Genomic DNA, 14,918 nt, shown 5'->3' on the forward strand with positions numbered 1-14,918 from the left:
GTAACGCACGTGCACGCGCCTTCTGTCCCGCCCCAACTCCTCCCTGAATTACGCCTCTTTGAATATGCAAATCAATATAAATAGCCTTCTGAGAAAAGACAATGGGAAAAGCACGGGGGAAAATATAAGAATTTCAGCGAATACCAAGTGGAGGCAAAGGAAAAACGTACTATTTGTTGGTTTAAACAGTGGTATAATCAACAAAAGGAAGTTGATAGAGTGACAGAGTGTCGGAGAAACTCGAAAGCTCAAGTTCACAAAGTCACACAGTGCCCGAAATAAAAAAGAAATCACATATCAAAGTCGCCGGTAAAAAGGTAAATCATAGCCCACCGTCTGAGTGTCATATGAAAGCTTATTTTGGTACAGACAAAAAAATAGGCACACAGTGGGAAAAAAGCACGAAATGCAACTTTAATCTCAAAATTTCCACTTTAATCACGTAGTTTATTTTACCATTAAAGTAGAACATCATAAACTTCATCTTAAAATCGTTTCATTTACTAGTTTCTCAAATCCCATTGTGACTAAAGTAGGATGTTAAATGCTTTGTTCTGTATTTGATCTTCGTTGTGCTCTGTGTGTGAATCACTACCTGCTTCTTAAATGGGCTTTCTCTTTCTCCAACAGGACACATAATCCATTACATTCATGATGTTACAGCTCTCTGAATAATTAAAATACTGAAATGTATACATGATATCTTTTTCATGATGATAGGAATGAAAGCATGTTATTAAACATGGGAACACATTGGCGCAGTGCTTGTTCATATCTCATGCAAGAGGCTTGCTGCGCCATGCGCGACCTTCAATGAAATAATTTATCACAGCAGTACTGTCTCTTTCAAACGTACTAACCTCCAATTCCTGTCCTTACTTTTCTTTCTCCAAATACCCAATTGCCACACAATCAGCTATGTAATAGACATGAAGCCATTTGTAAGCTTAGAACGCCGATTCTTCAAAACTTTTAATGAACATTGAAATATCTTCGTAGTACATGTTTAATTATTCTATCCGTCTATCTTTCCAGTGTCGTGTCAGTGCAAGAATACAACGCAATGCAGGAACAATCCCTGAACTAGCTAGCGCTGCGGCACCGTGTCCTCACATGTTTAATTATTAACAATACAGATTATTAAAAATGAAGTTAAAGTTTTATCTGTTATCGCAGGTGGCTGGGTGCGGCCCGCAATCAGCCGCCTACTTAAGGAAACTGTGTAAATAAACCGAGTGGTGATGGACTGGAACGTGTCTGCCTGTCTGTGTCCGGGTCGCCTATTCCACAGTGGCGTAGTCGCGCAGGATGCTCTGCCTGGTGCAAGGCAGGGACCTGCATTTAATAGATTGTTTGTGGATGGCCCGGCACAGCAGGTAACCTCACACATGTGCCGCAGGGGCAGCGTGCACCCAACCCCGCAGGGAAATGCAGTGTCGCGGACCATTAGCGGTCCGGTATGGGACTTTGTGTTTCAGAGGTGGCTCACCGACGCTTTGGCCAAGAAGGAGGCTGCTGAGAAGGGGAGACTGCAGCTGGGGAAGGCACGGGATTGGACAGCGTGTCCTGTTCTCTCGCCAGTGGTTGGTCGGAGGCGAGAGCAGGGCATGTCCGTCCCATGCTCCAAAGAAACCCGAATGGGCCGCAGGGAAGGGCCCGTAGAGAGCAGTCGGTAAGTGGAACTACTCACAAGGTAAGCCCACCGCCGGCTGCTTCTCACTCCTTGGCTGCGATTTTACAGGGCCTGCAAGAACAACTGCGCCTTGTGCTGTCGCCGCCGGCCGAGCGATGTGCCTTCCGGGCGGAGACGCTGGAGTCAGGAGGGATGGCAGTGGCGTCGGATCGAGAGCCGCAGGCAAGAGAGGATCGGCGCGCTGCAGGAGCTCCTGGACGGAGAGGCACAGCGGGGAAGGTAAGGGAAACCGACCCCGTGAAGCTCTGGACGCCAGTGGGGCTGGGTCTACCCTCTTACAATGGGCAGATCCGAACCGTCGCGGCGTCCCAAAATAAACGGAGGAAGCGGCTTGGGGAAGCCAGTTCCTCCGATATGGGAGGATGTGCTGCTGAGTGCACGCGTCCTTCAAAGGGCCATCCTCTGCGGAGGCAGAGGAATTACTCGTTGGCTGGGAGGAGACAGAGCGTGATTTCACTGGTGGTCCCGTGGCGGGGATCGAGGAAGGCGCCGAGGTGGAGGCCGGAAAAAGGAGCATCGGGGTGCCGATTGGGGCCGAGAGTGTTGGCCCAACTGAGGACAAGCCGTGGGGCTGCGTCAGGGCAACGCCTCCGCCCTTGTTTTTCTGTTTTGTTGACAGGACAGGGCCCTAGGCTACGGAGTGTCAGCTTGCCGCCGAGGGGTTCTCGTCCTCGCGGAACGGTCTGCTGGTCCCTGGAGGTCTCAGCTAGCGGGGGAGTTAGGTCGCAGGTGGCTGGGTGTGGCCTGCAATCAGCCGCCTACTTAAGGAGCCGTTGCCCGGCAATCAAGGCTTGATCGAGTAGGAGGTGGACAAGGCATGTGCAGAGGGGGCGAGAAGAGGCCCGAGTGTGTTGTGTGGAGAAGAGAGAGAAGGCTGAAGGAGCCAGGACTTTGGGAGCCTGTGGGAGGGTTTGGTGAGGTGCACTAAGGACTTTGTAAATAATACTAAACTGTGTAAATAAACGTGTGGTGATGGACTGGAATGTGTCTGCCTGTCTGTGTCCGGGTCGCCTATTCCACACTGTATAATATAATCAACATATTTTGCTGCATTTCATCTTAAAAATGAATACCGTCATCATATGTAAATACGCGCTTTATAAAGTAGCGCAGGTTGTGCAATATTATAACTGTAGTGCAAGTTTACAGTGAGGTAATTGTACTTATAAGTAAACAGTTCTACAAGGAGCACTTGATGGACTGATTCTAAACCGCGAAGTCCATACTGGGAAGTCTCTAAAGCGTTTTGCCGTGGCTCAGGCAGCGTCTGCTTCATGCTGTATACCGATATTTCTCTTTCCGATCAGCTGCTGCTGTGATTCCCCACTCAGATACAGTGATATAAATACTCAGAGTGGTGTAGTGAGAGTAATATGGAAAAAGATGATCTGCTGTGGCAACCCTTACCGGGAGCAGCTGAAAGAAGAAGAAGATGCAGTGAGACTTACAACGCTAAAGCAGTTATGGTATTTGGAATACTATGGCTATTCCCTGGACCATTATATTGCTGCAGGTTAATTACAATCAGATGCATTACGCTAATAAACAATATGCAGTTAGTTGCAGTGTATTTATAAAGCCGCATCAGGAATGCGGATCTAAGAAAGAAAGGGTGACCACGCAGTAACAGTAGCACTGCTTTGATGCTGGGTGCCGCCAGTCTGCAAAACCGAGCGGAGAAATTGCGTACGCCAAGGTATGAGTTACCGTGGAAATGTGTGTGGCTTTACGCCAAGTTTAGGTTTTATACATCACAATTTGAGCGTGGAAAAGGGAGTACGCAACATTTCTGTGCGTATGCACCGTTTATACATGAGGCCCCTGGACTTCGACACAAATCAATGAATATACACAAGCCTGCTCTCCAGCAGGAATAAAATCTCGCAGTACTTCTTTATATTCCCTGCTTTATGCCTCAGTACATACAAGCTATCCTCAATACACCAACAACACAATTGCCCTTTATTCACTCTGAATGTGGAACCAATGTACTGTAGGAAGCACTTTAAGATAGAGAAGCTTTTATCTGTTGCACCTATTTCTACCCTGTCAAAAATAAAGAGTATGTAATGTTTGAAAAATGTCCGGGATTAAAACATAGATAATGTCTTTGCATCCTAAAAACAATTAAGCTTCAAATTTTACTTCTGAAGAAGACAATTTTTCCACTACTTTCAAATTAGAAACATTGCTAAAACGAACCTTCCCAATTTTCCTCACCTCCCACCTATTTTTGTTCCAGAAGGGTCAGATAGCATCTCAATAATATCTAAAAAAATTTTAAAGTCCCTTCCTTTCAAAGATCCCAGGGTACAGTGGATAAAAGACCTTTCACTTAATATTTTAGAAAAGGAGTGGAATCTCATTCATTCTTGACTTTTCAGGATGTCCTGCGAAGGTTTCTATATCTGTTTATAAAAGAGATAAAGCCCGTTTACTGACAACACAAGTGACATAACAGCAATTTATTCATCACTTATTTCTACTTGGACTCCCACAGCTTTTAGTGATATTTTACTTATATGTTTTATTTTCTCCTCGAGTTTTTGCCTTATTATTTTGAATTCATTAGCAGTTATGTTTTTAATCATATTTTTTACTATGTTTAATTTTGCCAGTATGACCGAGTCAGTTTAAACCTTGTATGGTGTTCAGACAGCATAAGAAGACATAAGAGGGCTCAAGAAGCACTAACAATGTTATAGTCGTAAATATATCCTGTGGCCTTTATGAACCTTACTATCTGTATATAAATATAAATACAACTATTTTAGATTTTTCAATGGTTTGATATCATATATTCTTCACATTATTTTAATTAATATAAGTATATGTTAGGGCTCATACTTTGATTAAAAGTTGTTTGCTCATTTCTGTATATTCAAAAAGATAATAAAAAATAAAGATAATAATCTGACTTGGGATTTTGAGCTAACCATGGGGCATAGCAGATATAACATAAACAATTCAATTGTTTATTTTGCACATTTATCTCTAGAGAGTGCTGTATTCTACATTATATTTAAAAGAAACCAATTTCAAACCATAGATGCAATTGTCTCCTCAGAAAAAATGAAATGCTACTTGCAGATATGTTGCTTTCTTACTTTAATTATGAATGTGAATGTTGTTAAGCCACCTCTTTGCAAAATAAAAGAAACGTTTCAGCTAAACGAATTACATAGAAAGGGGGATGTCATGTTAGGAGGCATTTTTGAGATAAGTTTCAAAACAATAATGCCTGAAATGTCTTTTACATCAAAGCCTGAGCAATGGACTTGTGAAAGGTGAGTAAATCTAGATAAATTTCAAAGTATTTTGTACAAACTTTGTATGTTGATCCTTATAGCTTTTATATAATGTGCATATATATATATATATGTATGTGTGTGTGGGGTGTGTGTGTGTGTGTGTGTTTTAAGACAAAATAATAAAAATCTAGAATAAATGTTAAATAAATATCTGTTATAACTTATGGACATTTTTAATGTATATCATTATCATTTGGTTTATGAACATTATATATTTTATTGTGGTTTATCTTTGTACAGGTTTGACATATCTGTATTTCAAACAGCACAAACAATGGTTTTTGCAATTGAAGAAATAAATAAGGACTTAACTCTTCTTCCTAATATAACACTTGGGTACAGCCTGTATGACAACTGTATGCACCTGCCTGTGGCTCTGAGAGCTGCAGTTGCACTGGTCAGTGGGTTGGATGAAGTAATTTCAGATGTCAGCTGTGAAGGGATGCCACCTGTTCTTGCTATTGTCGGAGATCCTGCTTCAACAAATACAATTGCTATCTCCAGAATTACCAGCTTATTCCATATTCCTCTGGTATGGAAACTTGCAAATTTATTTTACATACACATACACACACACACACTGACACACACACACACACACATACATATATACTGTATAACCCTCTCCATAGTGTTTGAAAGAAAAATGACTTTATATGATCTGGTTATGTATCTTTACACAATGTCAAGGATTGTAATTATTTATTGTAGTTACTTATTTGTTTATTAAACTGTAAAAAGTCTATTTTAGTTATATTTAGTCTTTCCAATATAAATTACATTTGAATGCTAGTTAAATATTTTCTTTCTTAGCTCAATAACTGTCAAGGTCACATGAAAGCAAATCTTTGTTTCTCTTTATGTGATGCTACATGATCTGATTGTGGCAAATTAGAAAACTGACAAAAGTTATAAAAGCATTCCTTTTCAATTTTTCTATAGGTCAGTTATTATGCCACATGTCCCTGCCTGAGCAATAAAAAAGAGTACCCTTCATTTTTCAGAACGATTCCCAGTGACACCTTTCAGGTCAAAGCAATGGTTGAGATCATCAAGCATTATGGGTGGACATGGGTTGGTATCCTGGTAAGTAATGATGATTATGGATTGTATGCTCTGAAGATTTTTAATGAGGAAGTCAACAAATTTGGCTGTATTTCCTTTGCCGAAATCATACCAAACGCTAGTGAAGAGAAGAAATTACTGCAGGTTGCCAGTATCATTAAAACATCTACAGCTAAAGTCATTGTTGCATTTTCTGGAGGAACAAACCTTTTCCCACTGGCAAAAGAAATAGTTCGTCAGAATATAACTGGAAGGCAGTGGATTGCTAGTGAATCTTGGAGTTTTCCTGTTGAAATTGCTACTAAAGAAAATTTTGGCTCATATGGAGGTACAATAGGTATTGCAATTCGGAGAGGACACATTCCAGGGTTTCAAAAATTTCTTCTTCAAGCTCAACCTGAACCTGGATTAAGTAATAACTTAATCAACCTTTTTTGGGAGAAGATGTTTACCTGTAAATTTCCCACAAACACCACAAAGCAAAATTCAAGTAATGCTTTCAGGTTATGCACTGGGGAGGAAGACCTTAAGAACACAACCTCAGCATATAGTGATGTTTCAGAAATCAGGGCTTCATACAATGTGTACAAATCAGTGTACGTTTTAGCCCACGCATTGCATGATCTGATGTCTTGTGAAAATGGAAAAGGGCCTTTCAGAGACAATTCTTGTGCAGATATTCACCGTGTTCAGCCCTGGCAGGTAATGCACATTTAATTGTTTATTTTATGACACTATTTTAGTAACTGACTAATGCATATATCTCAAGATTGGAGAAATGATACAACTAACTGGGATCTTTGCAAAATATTAATCAAATCAGGATATAATTATTAAGAATAGGAAATTTTAAAAGTTAAAATTTTACAATGAAAATAACAATGAAAAATATAAGATGAATAATGCAAGGCAAGTTACATTTATTGCATGTATATTTTGTACTGGAAAGGTGAAGTGTTATTACTCTGTATACTACACAGTTCTGCACTTGATATTTTGTTGCTATGTTTTTCTATACTATCGGTCACCCATTTTTAATTATTTCTTTATAATTATAAATCTTAGTCCCCTGTAATCCTGAATTTGATTAAATGGGTTTGAGTATGTCATAATGTGTTATGATACACTATATTAGTTGTATATGGCAATGCAAGTTTTAGTTCACTGCTATGCAGATGATATGCAGATTTACTTACATTTGAAGCACAGTAATACCAACTCTTTAAAACTTTTGTTGGACTGCCTTGATGATATTAAAAGTTAAATGGTCTTAAACTTTTACATTTTAATAAAACAGAGGTCCAGATGCTTGTGCCAAGTGGTATCAGCAGTGTCCCTCATGTGGACATGAGCTCCATAAAAACTTTATGTAAAACCCATTGTAAAAAATCTGGGTGTACTAAAGGATAGTGATTTTAAATTAGATAAACAAATAAACAACAACAACAACATTTATTTATATAGCACATTTTCATACAAAAAGTAGCTCAAAGTGCTTTACATAATGAAGAGAAGAAAAATAAAAGACAAAATAAGAAATTAAAATAAGACAACATTAATTAACATAGAAAGGAGTAAGGTCCGATGGCCAGGGTGGACAGAAAAAACAAAAAAAAACTCCAGAAGGCTGGAGAAAAAAATAAAATCTGTAGGGGTTCCAGGCCACGAGACTGCCCAGTCCCCTTTGGGCATTCTATCTAACATAAATGAAATAGTCCTCTTTGTAGTTCGGGTTTTTCACGGAGTCACTTGATGCTGATGGTCATACAGACTTCTGGCTTTTAATCCATCCATCATTGTTGGAACATCATGGTGCTTTGGGTAGATGGTGGTGGCGCACGCCACCACCAACAGGACACCGGAAAAGGAAACAGAAGAGAGAGTAGGGGTTAGTACAGATTTTGAAAGAATAGTTATTATAATGAATTGGATATACAGAGTATCAGGATTAAATTACAGTGAAGTTATGAGAAGGCCATGTTAAAATAATGTGTTTTCAGTAGTTTTTTAAAGTGCTCCACTGTATTAGCCTGGCGAATTCCTACTGGCAGGCTATTCCAGATTTTAGGTGCATAACAGCAGAAGGCCGCCTCACCACTTCTTTTAAGTTTTGCTCTTGAAATTCTAAGGAGACACTTAGTTGAGGATCTGAGGTTACGATTTGGAATATAAGGTGTCAGACATTCCGATATATAAACCGGGGCGAGATTATTTAAAGCTTTATAAACCATAAGCAGAATTTTAAAGTCAATTCTGAATGACACAGGTAACCAGTGTAGTGACATCAAAACTGGAGAAATGTGTTCGGATTTTCTTTTCCTGGTAAGGATTCTAGCAGCTGCATTCTGCACTAGTTGCAAACGATTGATGTCTTTTTTGGGTAGTCCTGAGAGGAGTGCGTTACAGTAATCTAGCCGACTGAAAACAAACGCATGAACTAATTTCTCTGCATCTTTCAATGATATAAGAGGTCTAACTTTTGCTATGTTTCTTAGGTGAAAAAATGCTGTCCTAGTGATCTGATTAATATGCGATTTAAAATTCAGATTACAATCAACGGTTACCCCTAAGCTTTTTACCTCCGATTTGACTTTTAATCCTAATGCATCCAGTTTATTTCTAATAGCCTCACTGTATCCATTATTGCCAATCACTAAGATTTCGGTTTTTTCTTTATTTAATTTGAGAAAGTTACTATTCATCCATTCTGAGATACAAGTTAGACATTGTGTTAGCGAATCAAGAGATTTGGGGTCATCGGGTGCTATTGATAAATACAGCTGTGTGTCATCAGCATAGCTGTGATAGCTCACGTTGTGCCCTGAGATAATCTGACCTAATGGAAGCATGTAGATTGAGAAGAGCAGTGGACCCAGGATAGAGCCTTGTGGAACACCATATAGAATATCATGTGTCTTTGAGTTATAATTACCACAACTAACAAAGAATTTTCTCCCTGCCAGGTAGGATTCAAACCAATTTAAGACACTGCCAGAGAGGCCCACCAATTGACTAAGGCGATTCTTAAGAATATTATGATCAATGGTGTCAAATGCGGCACTCAGATCTAAGAGGATGAGAACAGATAAATGGCCTCTGTCTGCATTTACCCACAAGTCATTTACTACTTTAACGAGTGCAGTTTCTGTGCTGTGATTTGTTCTAAAACCTGACTGAAATTTATCAAGAATAGCATGTTTATTGAGGTGCTCATTTAACTGTATAATGACTGCCTTCTCTAGAATTTTACTTAAGAAAGGCAGGTTAGAGATGGGTCTATAATTTTCAAGAGCAGAGGGATCGAGATTATTTTTCTTAAGTAGGAGTTTAACTACCGCAGTCTTAAGACGGTCTGGGAAGACCCCCGTATCTAATGACGAATTTACTATGTCAAGAACATTATCACTAAGCATGCCCGATACTTCTTTGAAAATATTTGTTGGTATTGGGTCAAGGGCACAGGTGGAGGGTTTCATTTGAGAAATTATTTTATGTAAATAAACTCAATAATTAAAACTAGTTTCTTTCAACTGAGGTGTTTATCTTATGTTAATCCCTTCTTATCATTTAACAATTTGGAAAGGGTTATACATACTTTAATTTCGACATGAATTGACTACTGAAATGCTTTTTATGTTATCGTTAGCCAGGCCTCTATCTCACATTTACAGTTGGTCCAAAATGCTGCATGTTGTCTTTTAACAGGAACACACAAGTGCGAACAACAACATTTATTTCTATAGCACATTTCCATACAAACAATGTAGCTCAAAGTGCTTTACATGATGAAGAGAAAAAAGACAAAATAAATAATTACAATTAGGGAACACTAATTAACATAGAATAAAAGTAAGGTCAGATTGTCAGGGAGGACAGTAAAAACAAAAAAAAAAACTCCAGACATCTGGAGAAAAAAAATAAAATCTGCAGGGGTTCCAGGCCACGAGACCACCTAGCCCCCTCTAGACATTTTACCTAACATAAATGACCTCAATCAGTCCTCATGGTATTCAGGGTTCTCATGGAAGGACTTGATGATGACAGTCATGTGGACTTCCGGTCTTTAATCCATCAATGTAGGGAGATCACGGTGCTTTGATTAGGTGGTGGTGGCGCAGAACAGAAGAGAAAGTAGGGGCAGGTACGGATTTTGGAGCCACCATGAATAATAATAATAATTAATTGAATATAAGGAGCATCAGGATTAAACTAAAATGAAGTTATGAGAAGGCCATGTTAAAGTAATGTGTTTTCAGTAGTTTTTTAAAGTGCTCCACTGTATTAGCCTGGCAAATTCCTATTGGCAAGCTATTCCAGATTTTAGGTGCATAACAGTAGAAGGCCGCCTCACCACTTCTTTTAAGTTTAGCTCTTGGAATTCTAAGCAGACACTCATTTGAAGATCTAAGGTTATGATTTGGAGTGTAAGGTGTAAGACATTGTGAAATATAAAATGGAGCGAGATTATTTATGGCTTTGTAAACCATAAGCATTATTTTAAACACTTTTCCCTATGCTAGCCTCCCTGCACTGGCTCCCCATTTGTTTTAGAAATGATTTTAAGATTTATTGTTTGCTTATAAAGTACTAAATTTCCTAGCTCCCTCTTATCTCTCTGACCTTTTATAATTATATATTCCATCAAGGTCGCTCAGGTATACAGATCAGTTGCTTCTGGTGGTCCCTAAATCAAGACTAACGTGTAGGGAAGATAGTGCCTTTGCAGTTGTAGCAACTAGATTCCACTTCATGTTGGGCTGGCCCCTACTTTGCCTATTTTTAAATCCCTTCTTAAGGCACATTTCTATTCCTTGGCTTTTAATTAATTATAAGAGCTGTATATGTCTATTTTATTGTCTTTTGTACTATATTTTTCTTGGTTTTACAGCACTTTGGTCATTTATTGTTTTTTTAAAATTGCTATATAAATACATTTGATATTGAAATTGATGATGCAGAACTTGACCACTGCAGTGTATAGACACAATTTGTTTAACTAATCTGATGGTCACTGCAATTACTACTAAACTAAAGTATATCTATTTAACTAATGTACTCTCCTTTTATTGAAGCTTCTGCATTATATAAAGAAAGTAAATTTTACAAATCATTTAAGAGATAGGGTTGCTTTTGATGAAAATGGAGATGCCGTTGGTATCTATGACATTGTGAACTGGCAATTAACTGCTGATGGAAATGTTGAAATTAAAACAGTGGGAGTTTTTGATGAATCGGCACCTTCTGGGAAGGAGCTTTTCCTTGAGGAAGATCAAATCTTTTGGAACTTTAATTCTCACAAAGTAAGGGTTAAATCCTTTTGTTAATCTGAGCTTCAAGTCTGAAATAGAAATGTTTCTTTCAGAAGTGGTAATACTTTCTATATTTTACAGATCTAAATAACTTTTGTACTTGTATTCTAAACTTTCTAAAGCTCTAACAGTGTATGCATACTTACTAGGGAAAATGTATTTTGTTTAAATGTATTATTTGTTATCTTGTTAAAAAAAGAACATGACACACAGACACTTTTGAAAATTGGTACTTTTAGATGCCATGCTTTCTGTTTACCCATTAATGTTTTAACTTTATATATAATGTTCACTTAGCATTACTATATTATTATTTAATAACAATTAAGCCAAATTAATTAATGATCCAGTCACAAGAGTTACAAATCTGTAAAAATGAGGTAGGAAAATGTTTGTTAAAGATGTGCAATGATTTCTACCTAAGAAAACTTTCTAATTTTGCACTTTTTTAGGCACCCGAGTCAGTCTGCAGTCAAAGCTGTCAGCCTGGTACAAGAAAAGCCAGCAGAAAAGGAGAGCCAATTTGTTGTTTTGATTGTGTACAGTGTGCAGAAGGGGAAATAACCAATGAAATAGGTGTGTGGTACCAAAGGCAATGGTAGAGATTCATGAAAATGAAACAGATCACTTTACACTAAGGTGTTTATTAGTGAACTGAAGGTACTGCAATATTAAGATGGGTGTATTGAGAGAAGTGGGTACTCAGAGTAGCTTGGTACTAGGGCTTACATTACTGAATGACATGTGGACAGACTGCAGCAATGATGCAAATTTCTCTCCCACCATCTAAGCATCAAGGGTGCAAAGCTGGAAAAGAACAGCCTTAGTTTACCATTCAAGAAAATGTAAACACATTTACATATAGGTGAAATTATGTCAGTTTGTAAAGACTTAATAAATGCACAGACAGACAGACAGACAGACAGACAGACAGACAGACAGACAGACAGACAGACAGACAGACAGACAGATAGATAGATAGATAGATAGATAGATAGATAGATAGATAGATAGATAGATAGATAGATAGATAGACTTAAGCCATCCCCAAATCTAAAGAATGACACAAAGAACTCAAAAAAAGAAGTATTTTATTATGAAGGAGGCAGACAACAGAACAGGGAGAACACAAAGTATAAAGGAAAGCAATAAAATACTATATTTAGCACAGGGCCTGTCTATACATCATCTTGTACAGTTTCTTGTCCACTCACTTTCTTCCAAATACTTTGTTCAACGCTCACTGATCACTTTTGTCTAAGAGAGACACACACACTTTCTCCACATCCTGGTTTTCCTTTCTCATTGAAGGCCTATGACACATGCATCCCCCTTTTCTAAGCTCAGTATCTATATGATATACTAGTACCAAATTTTTAGATGCTGTTTGCCTAAAGCTATCTTTAACACCACCAAAGACAGTTCTTAGTGATTTACAGTACTTTTGAATTGCCCAAAAATACTATAAAGAATATCAACTGGTCACTTGAAGGTCTCCAAAATACTACTGGGAGTTTCAACTTTTTGTAGTTAATTTTGGACATTTATTAACACCCTGTTGTCTGTTTTAGCTACCTTTTGAACACAAGTGGCATCACTACCCTTATTCTGCTCATGATAGATAGATAGATAGATAGATAGATAGATAGATAGATAGATAGATAGATAGATAGATAGATAGATAGATAGATAGATAGATAGATAGATAGATAGATAGAGCCCTTCACTATGAGTGTCAGAAGGGATGAAGTGAATAAAATGAGGCTTTTCAATAAAACATGTAGCACGAACACATGCATTAGACAAAAATGTCAAGGCAGTTAAAACACAAACAAACTATTCCCTTTTTTGCCTATGATTCTAATGAGTTGTACACTTTAAAATTACTGAATAATCCTCTAGACGTATGGTATCTGTGCAAGAGTTTAATCAGTATATCACAGGATGAAGCTAATGCATGTACACATTTTAATACCTTTCAGATTCTATTGAATGTATCAAATGCCCAGCTGATTTCTGGTCAAACAAAGAGCGCAATCAATGTGTGTTGAAAGAAATAGACTTCTTGTCATATGAAGACACCATGGGCATTGTGTTAACTTCTACAACATCACTTGGCGTTTGCTTATCAGTTGGAGTTTTGCTGGTTTTTATTCGATACAGGAACACCCCAGTTGTCAAAGCCAACAATTCAGAACTCAGCTTTCTCCTTCTGGTTTCACTCACTTTGTGCTTCCTTTGTGCCTTGTGTTTTATTGGACCGCCTTCACACTTCACTTGTGCACTAAGGCATGTGGCTTTTGGCATCAGCTTTGTTTTGTGTATTTCCTGCATTCTTGTCAAAACCATTGTGGTGATAATGGCATTCAAAGCAACACTACCTGGCAACAACATGATGAAATGGTTTGGTGCTGCCCAGCAGAGAGGTTCAGTCCTTTTCTTCACATTTATTCAGTCTCTAATATGCATTGTATGGCTCAGTACATCTCCCCCTATTCCTTCAAAAAATACCAAATATCAAAATGCAAAAATAATATTTGAATGTGATGTTGGCTCAGTGACTGGCTTTAGCTGCCTCCTTGGCTACATTGGATTTTTAGCATGCTTTTGCTTTGCATTAGCTTTTCTTGCAAGAAATCTACCAGACACTTTTAATGAAGCCAAATTTATCACCTTCAGCATGCTCATCTTCTGTGCGGTTTGGGTGTCATTTATTCCTGCATATATTAGTTCTCCTGGAAAGTACACAGTAGCCGTTGAAGTCTTTGCCATCTTAGCTTCCAGTTTTGGATTACTTTTTGCAATATTTGCACCAAAATGTTACATTATCTTACTTAAACCAGAGAAAAATACCAAACGAGCACTTATGGGAAGACAGGCTTGAAAAAAGTGCACATGCAGTTAAACTAAATATATATTAACTTCTGCTCCTTTTGAACAATAAATACAGCAATGGTTAATTTCTCTAATCATCGTTAAATTCTTTTATATTGTTCACCACCTGCATTTTGACAGCTGATATGGTGTAAATATATAATATAAAAAATGTATTTCAGTTTAATGATTAAAAAAACATATCTACTTCTTAGCATGAGTCTGAATTGGTTTAAGCAGGTAATGAAAACAAATGGATGGATTGATTTTTTGGTTTATTTTTATTAGACATCTGAATTATTCATCATTCTTTAGTTTTAAAATAAGACAATATAGTTAATACTATAATTTGATTTTTCTCAGACAGAAAAATGTTTACACATGAATAAATTCCATGCACTGCCATTTATTATGAATTATTTTATAGCTTTAGAAATTTTGTTTTTAAAGTAGGTCATCTAAGATCAATAAACATATATTAAATATAAATTAAAATAAATAAAACGTCCTGATGCAACTGTGTTTTCATATAATTGGGAAGTTACCTAGTTTATTTTTTTAAATTTCCTTCTATCAGGCTTCAGTTAAGATTCCTATTGGCTTTGCCCGGTGATACTGGTGGTACAGCTGAGCAGATCCTATTTTTTAGCAAAGGTCTGCAGTTCC

At 37.7% G+C, this 14,918-nt stretch overlaps 1 protein-coding gene across 1 annotated transcript; it reads left to right on the plus strand.

Annotated features, from left to right (window-relative positions):
* Nucleotides 1-4,764: 4,764 nt before the first annotated feature.
* LOC114643160 (extracellular calcium-sensing receptor-like) lies at nt 4,765-14,376 on the plus strand. Its single transcript, XM_028791836.2, has 6 exons — nt 4,765-4,980; nt 5,245-5,536; nt 5,947-6,771; nt 11,142-11,369; nt 11,831-11,954; nt 13,361-14,376. Exons 1-6 carry the CDS (start codon nt 4,766-4,768, stop codon nt 14,260-14,262), a joined length of 2,586 nt encoding a protein of 861 aa, XP_028647669.2. The 5' UTR covers nt 4,765; the 3' UTR covers nt 14,263-14,376.
* The last annotated feature ends 542 nt before the right edge of the window (nt 14,377-14,918 follow it).

The sequence above is a fragment of the Erpetoichthys calabaricus genome, chromosome 2 (genome assembly GCF_900747795.2).
Source record: "Erpetoichthys calabaricus chromosome 2, fErpCal1.3, whole genome shotgun sequence".
NCBI classification, from domain to species: Eukaryota; Metazoa; Chordata; class Cladistia; order Polypteriformes; family Polypteridae; genus Erpetoichthys; species Erpetoichthys calabaricus.

Coding starts and splice junctions, on each gene's coding strand:
- LOC114643160 (XM_028791836.2), top strand. CDS start 4,766: ATGAAATGCTACTTGCAGATATGTTGCTTTCTTACTTTAATTATGAAT. Junction 5,537..5,946: donor GCTTATTCCATATTCCTCTG/GTATGGAAACTT, acceptor ATTTTTCTATAG/GTCAGTTATTATGCCACATG. Junction 6,772..11,141: donor ACCGTGTTCAGCCCTGGCAG/GTAATGCACATT, acceptor CTTTTATTGAAG/CTTCTGCATTATATAAAGAA.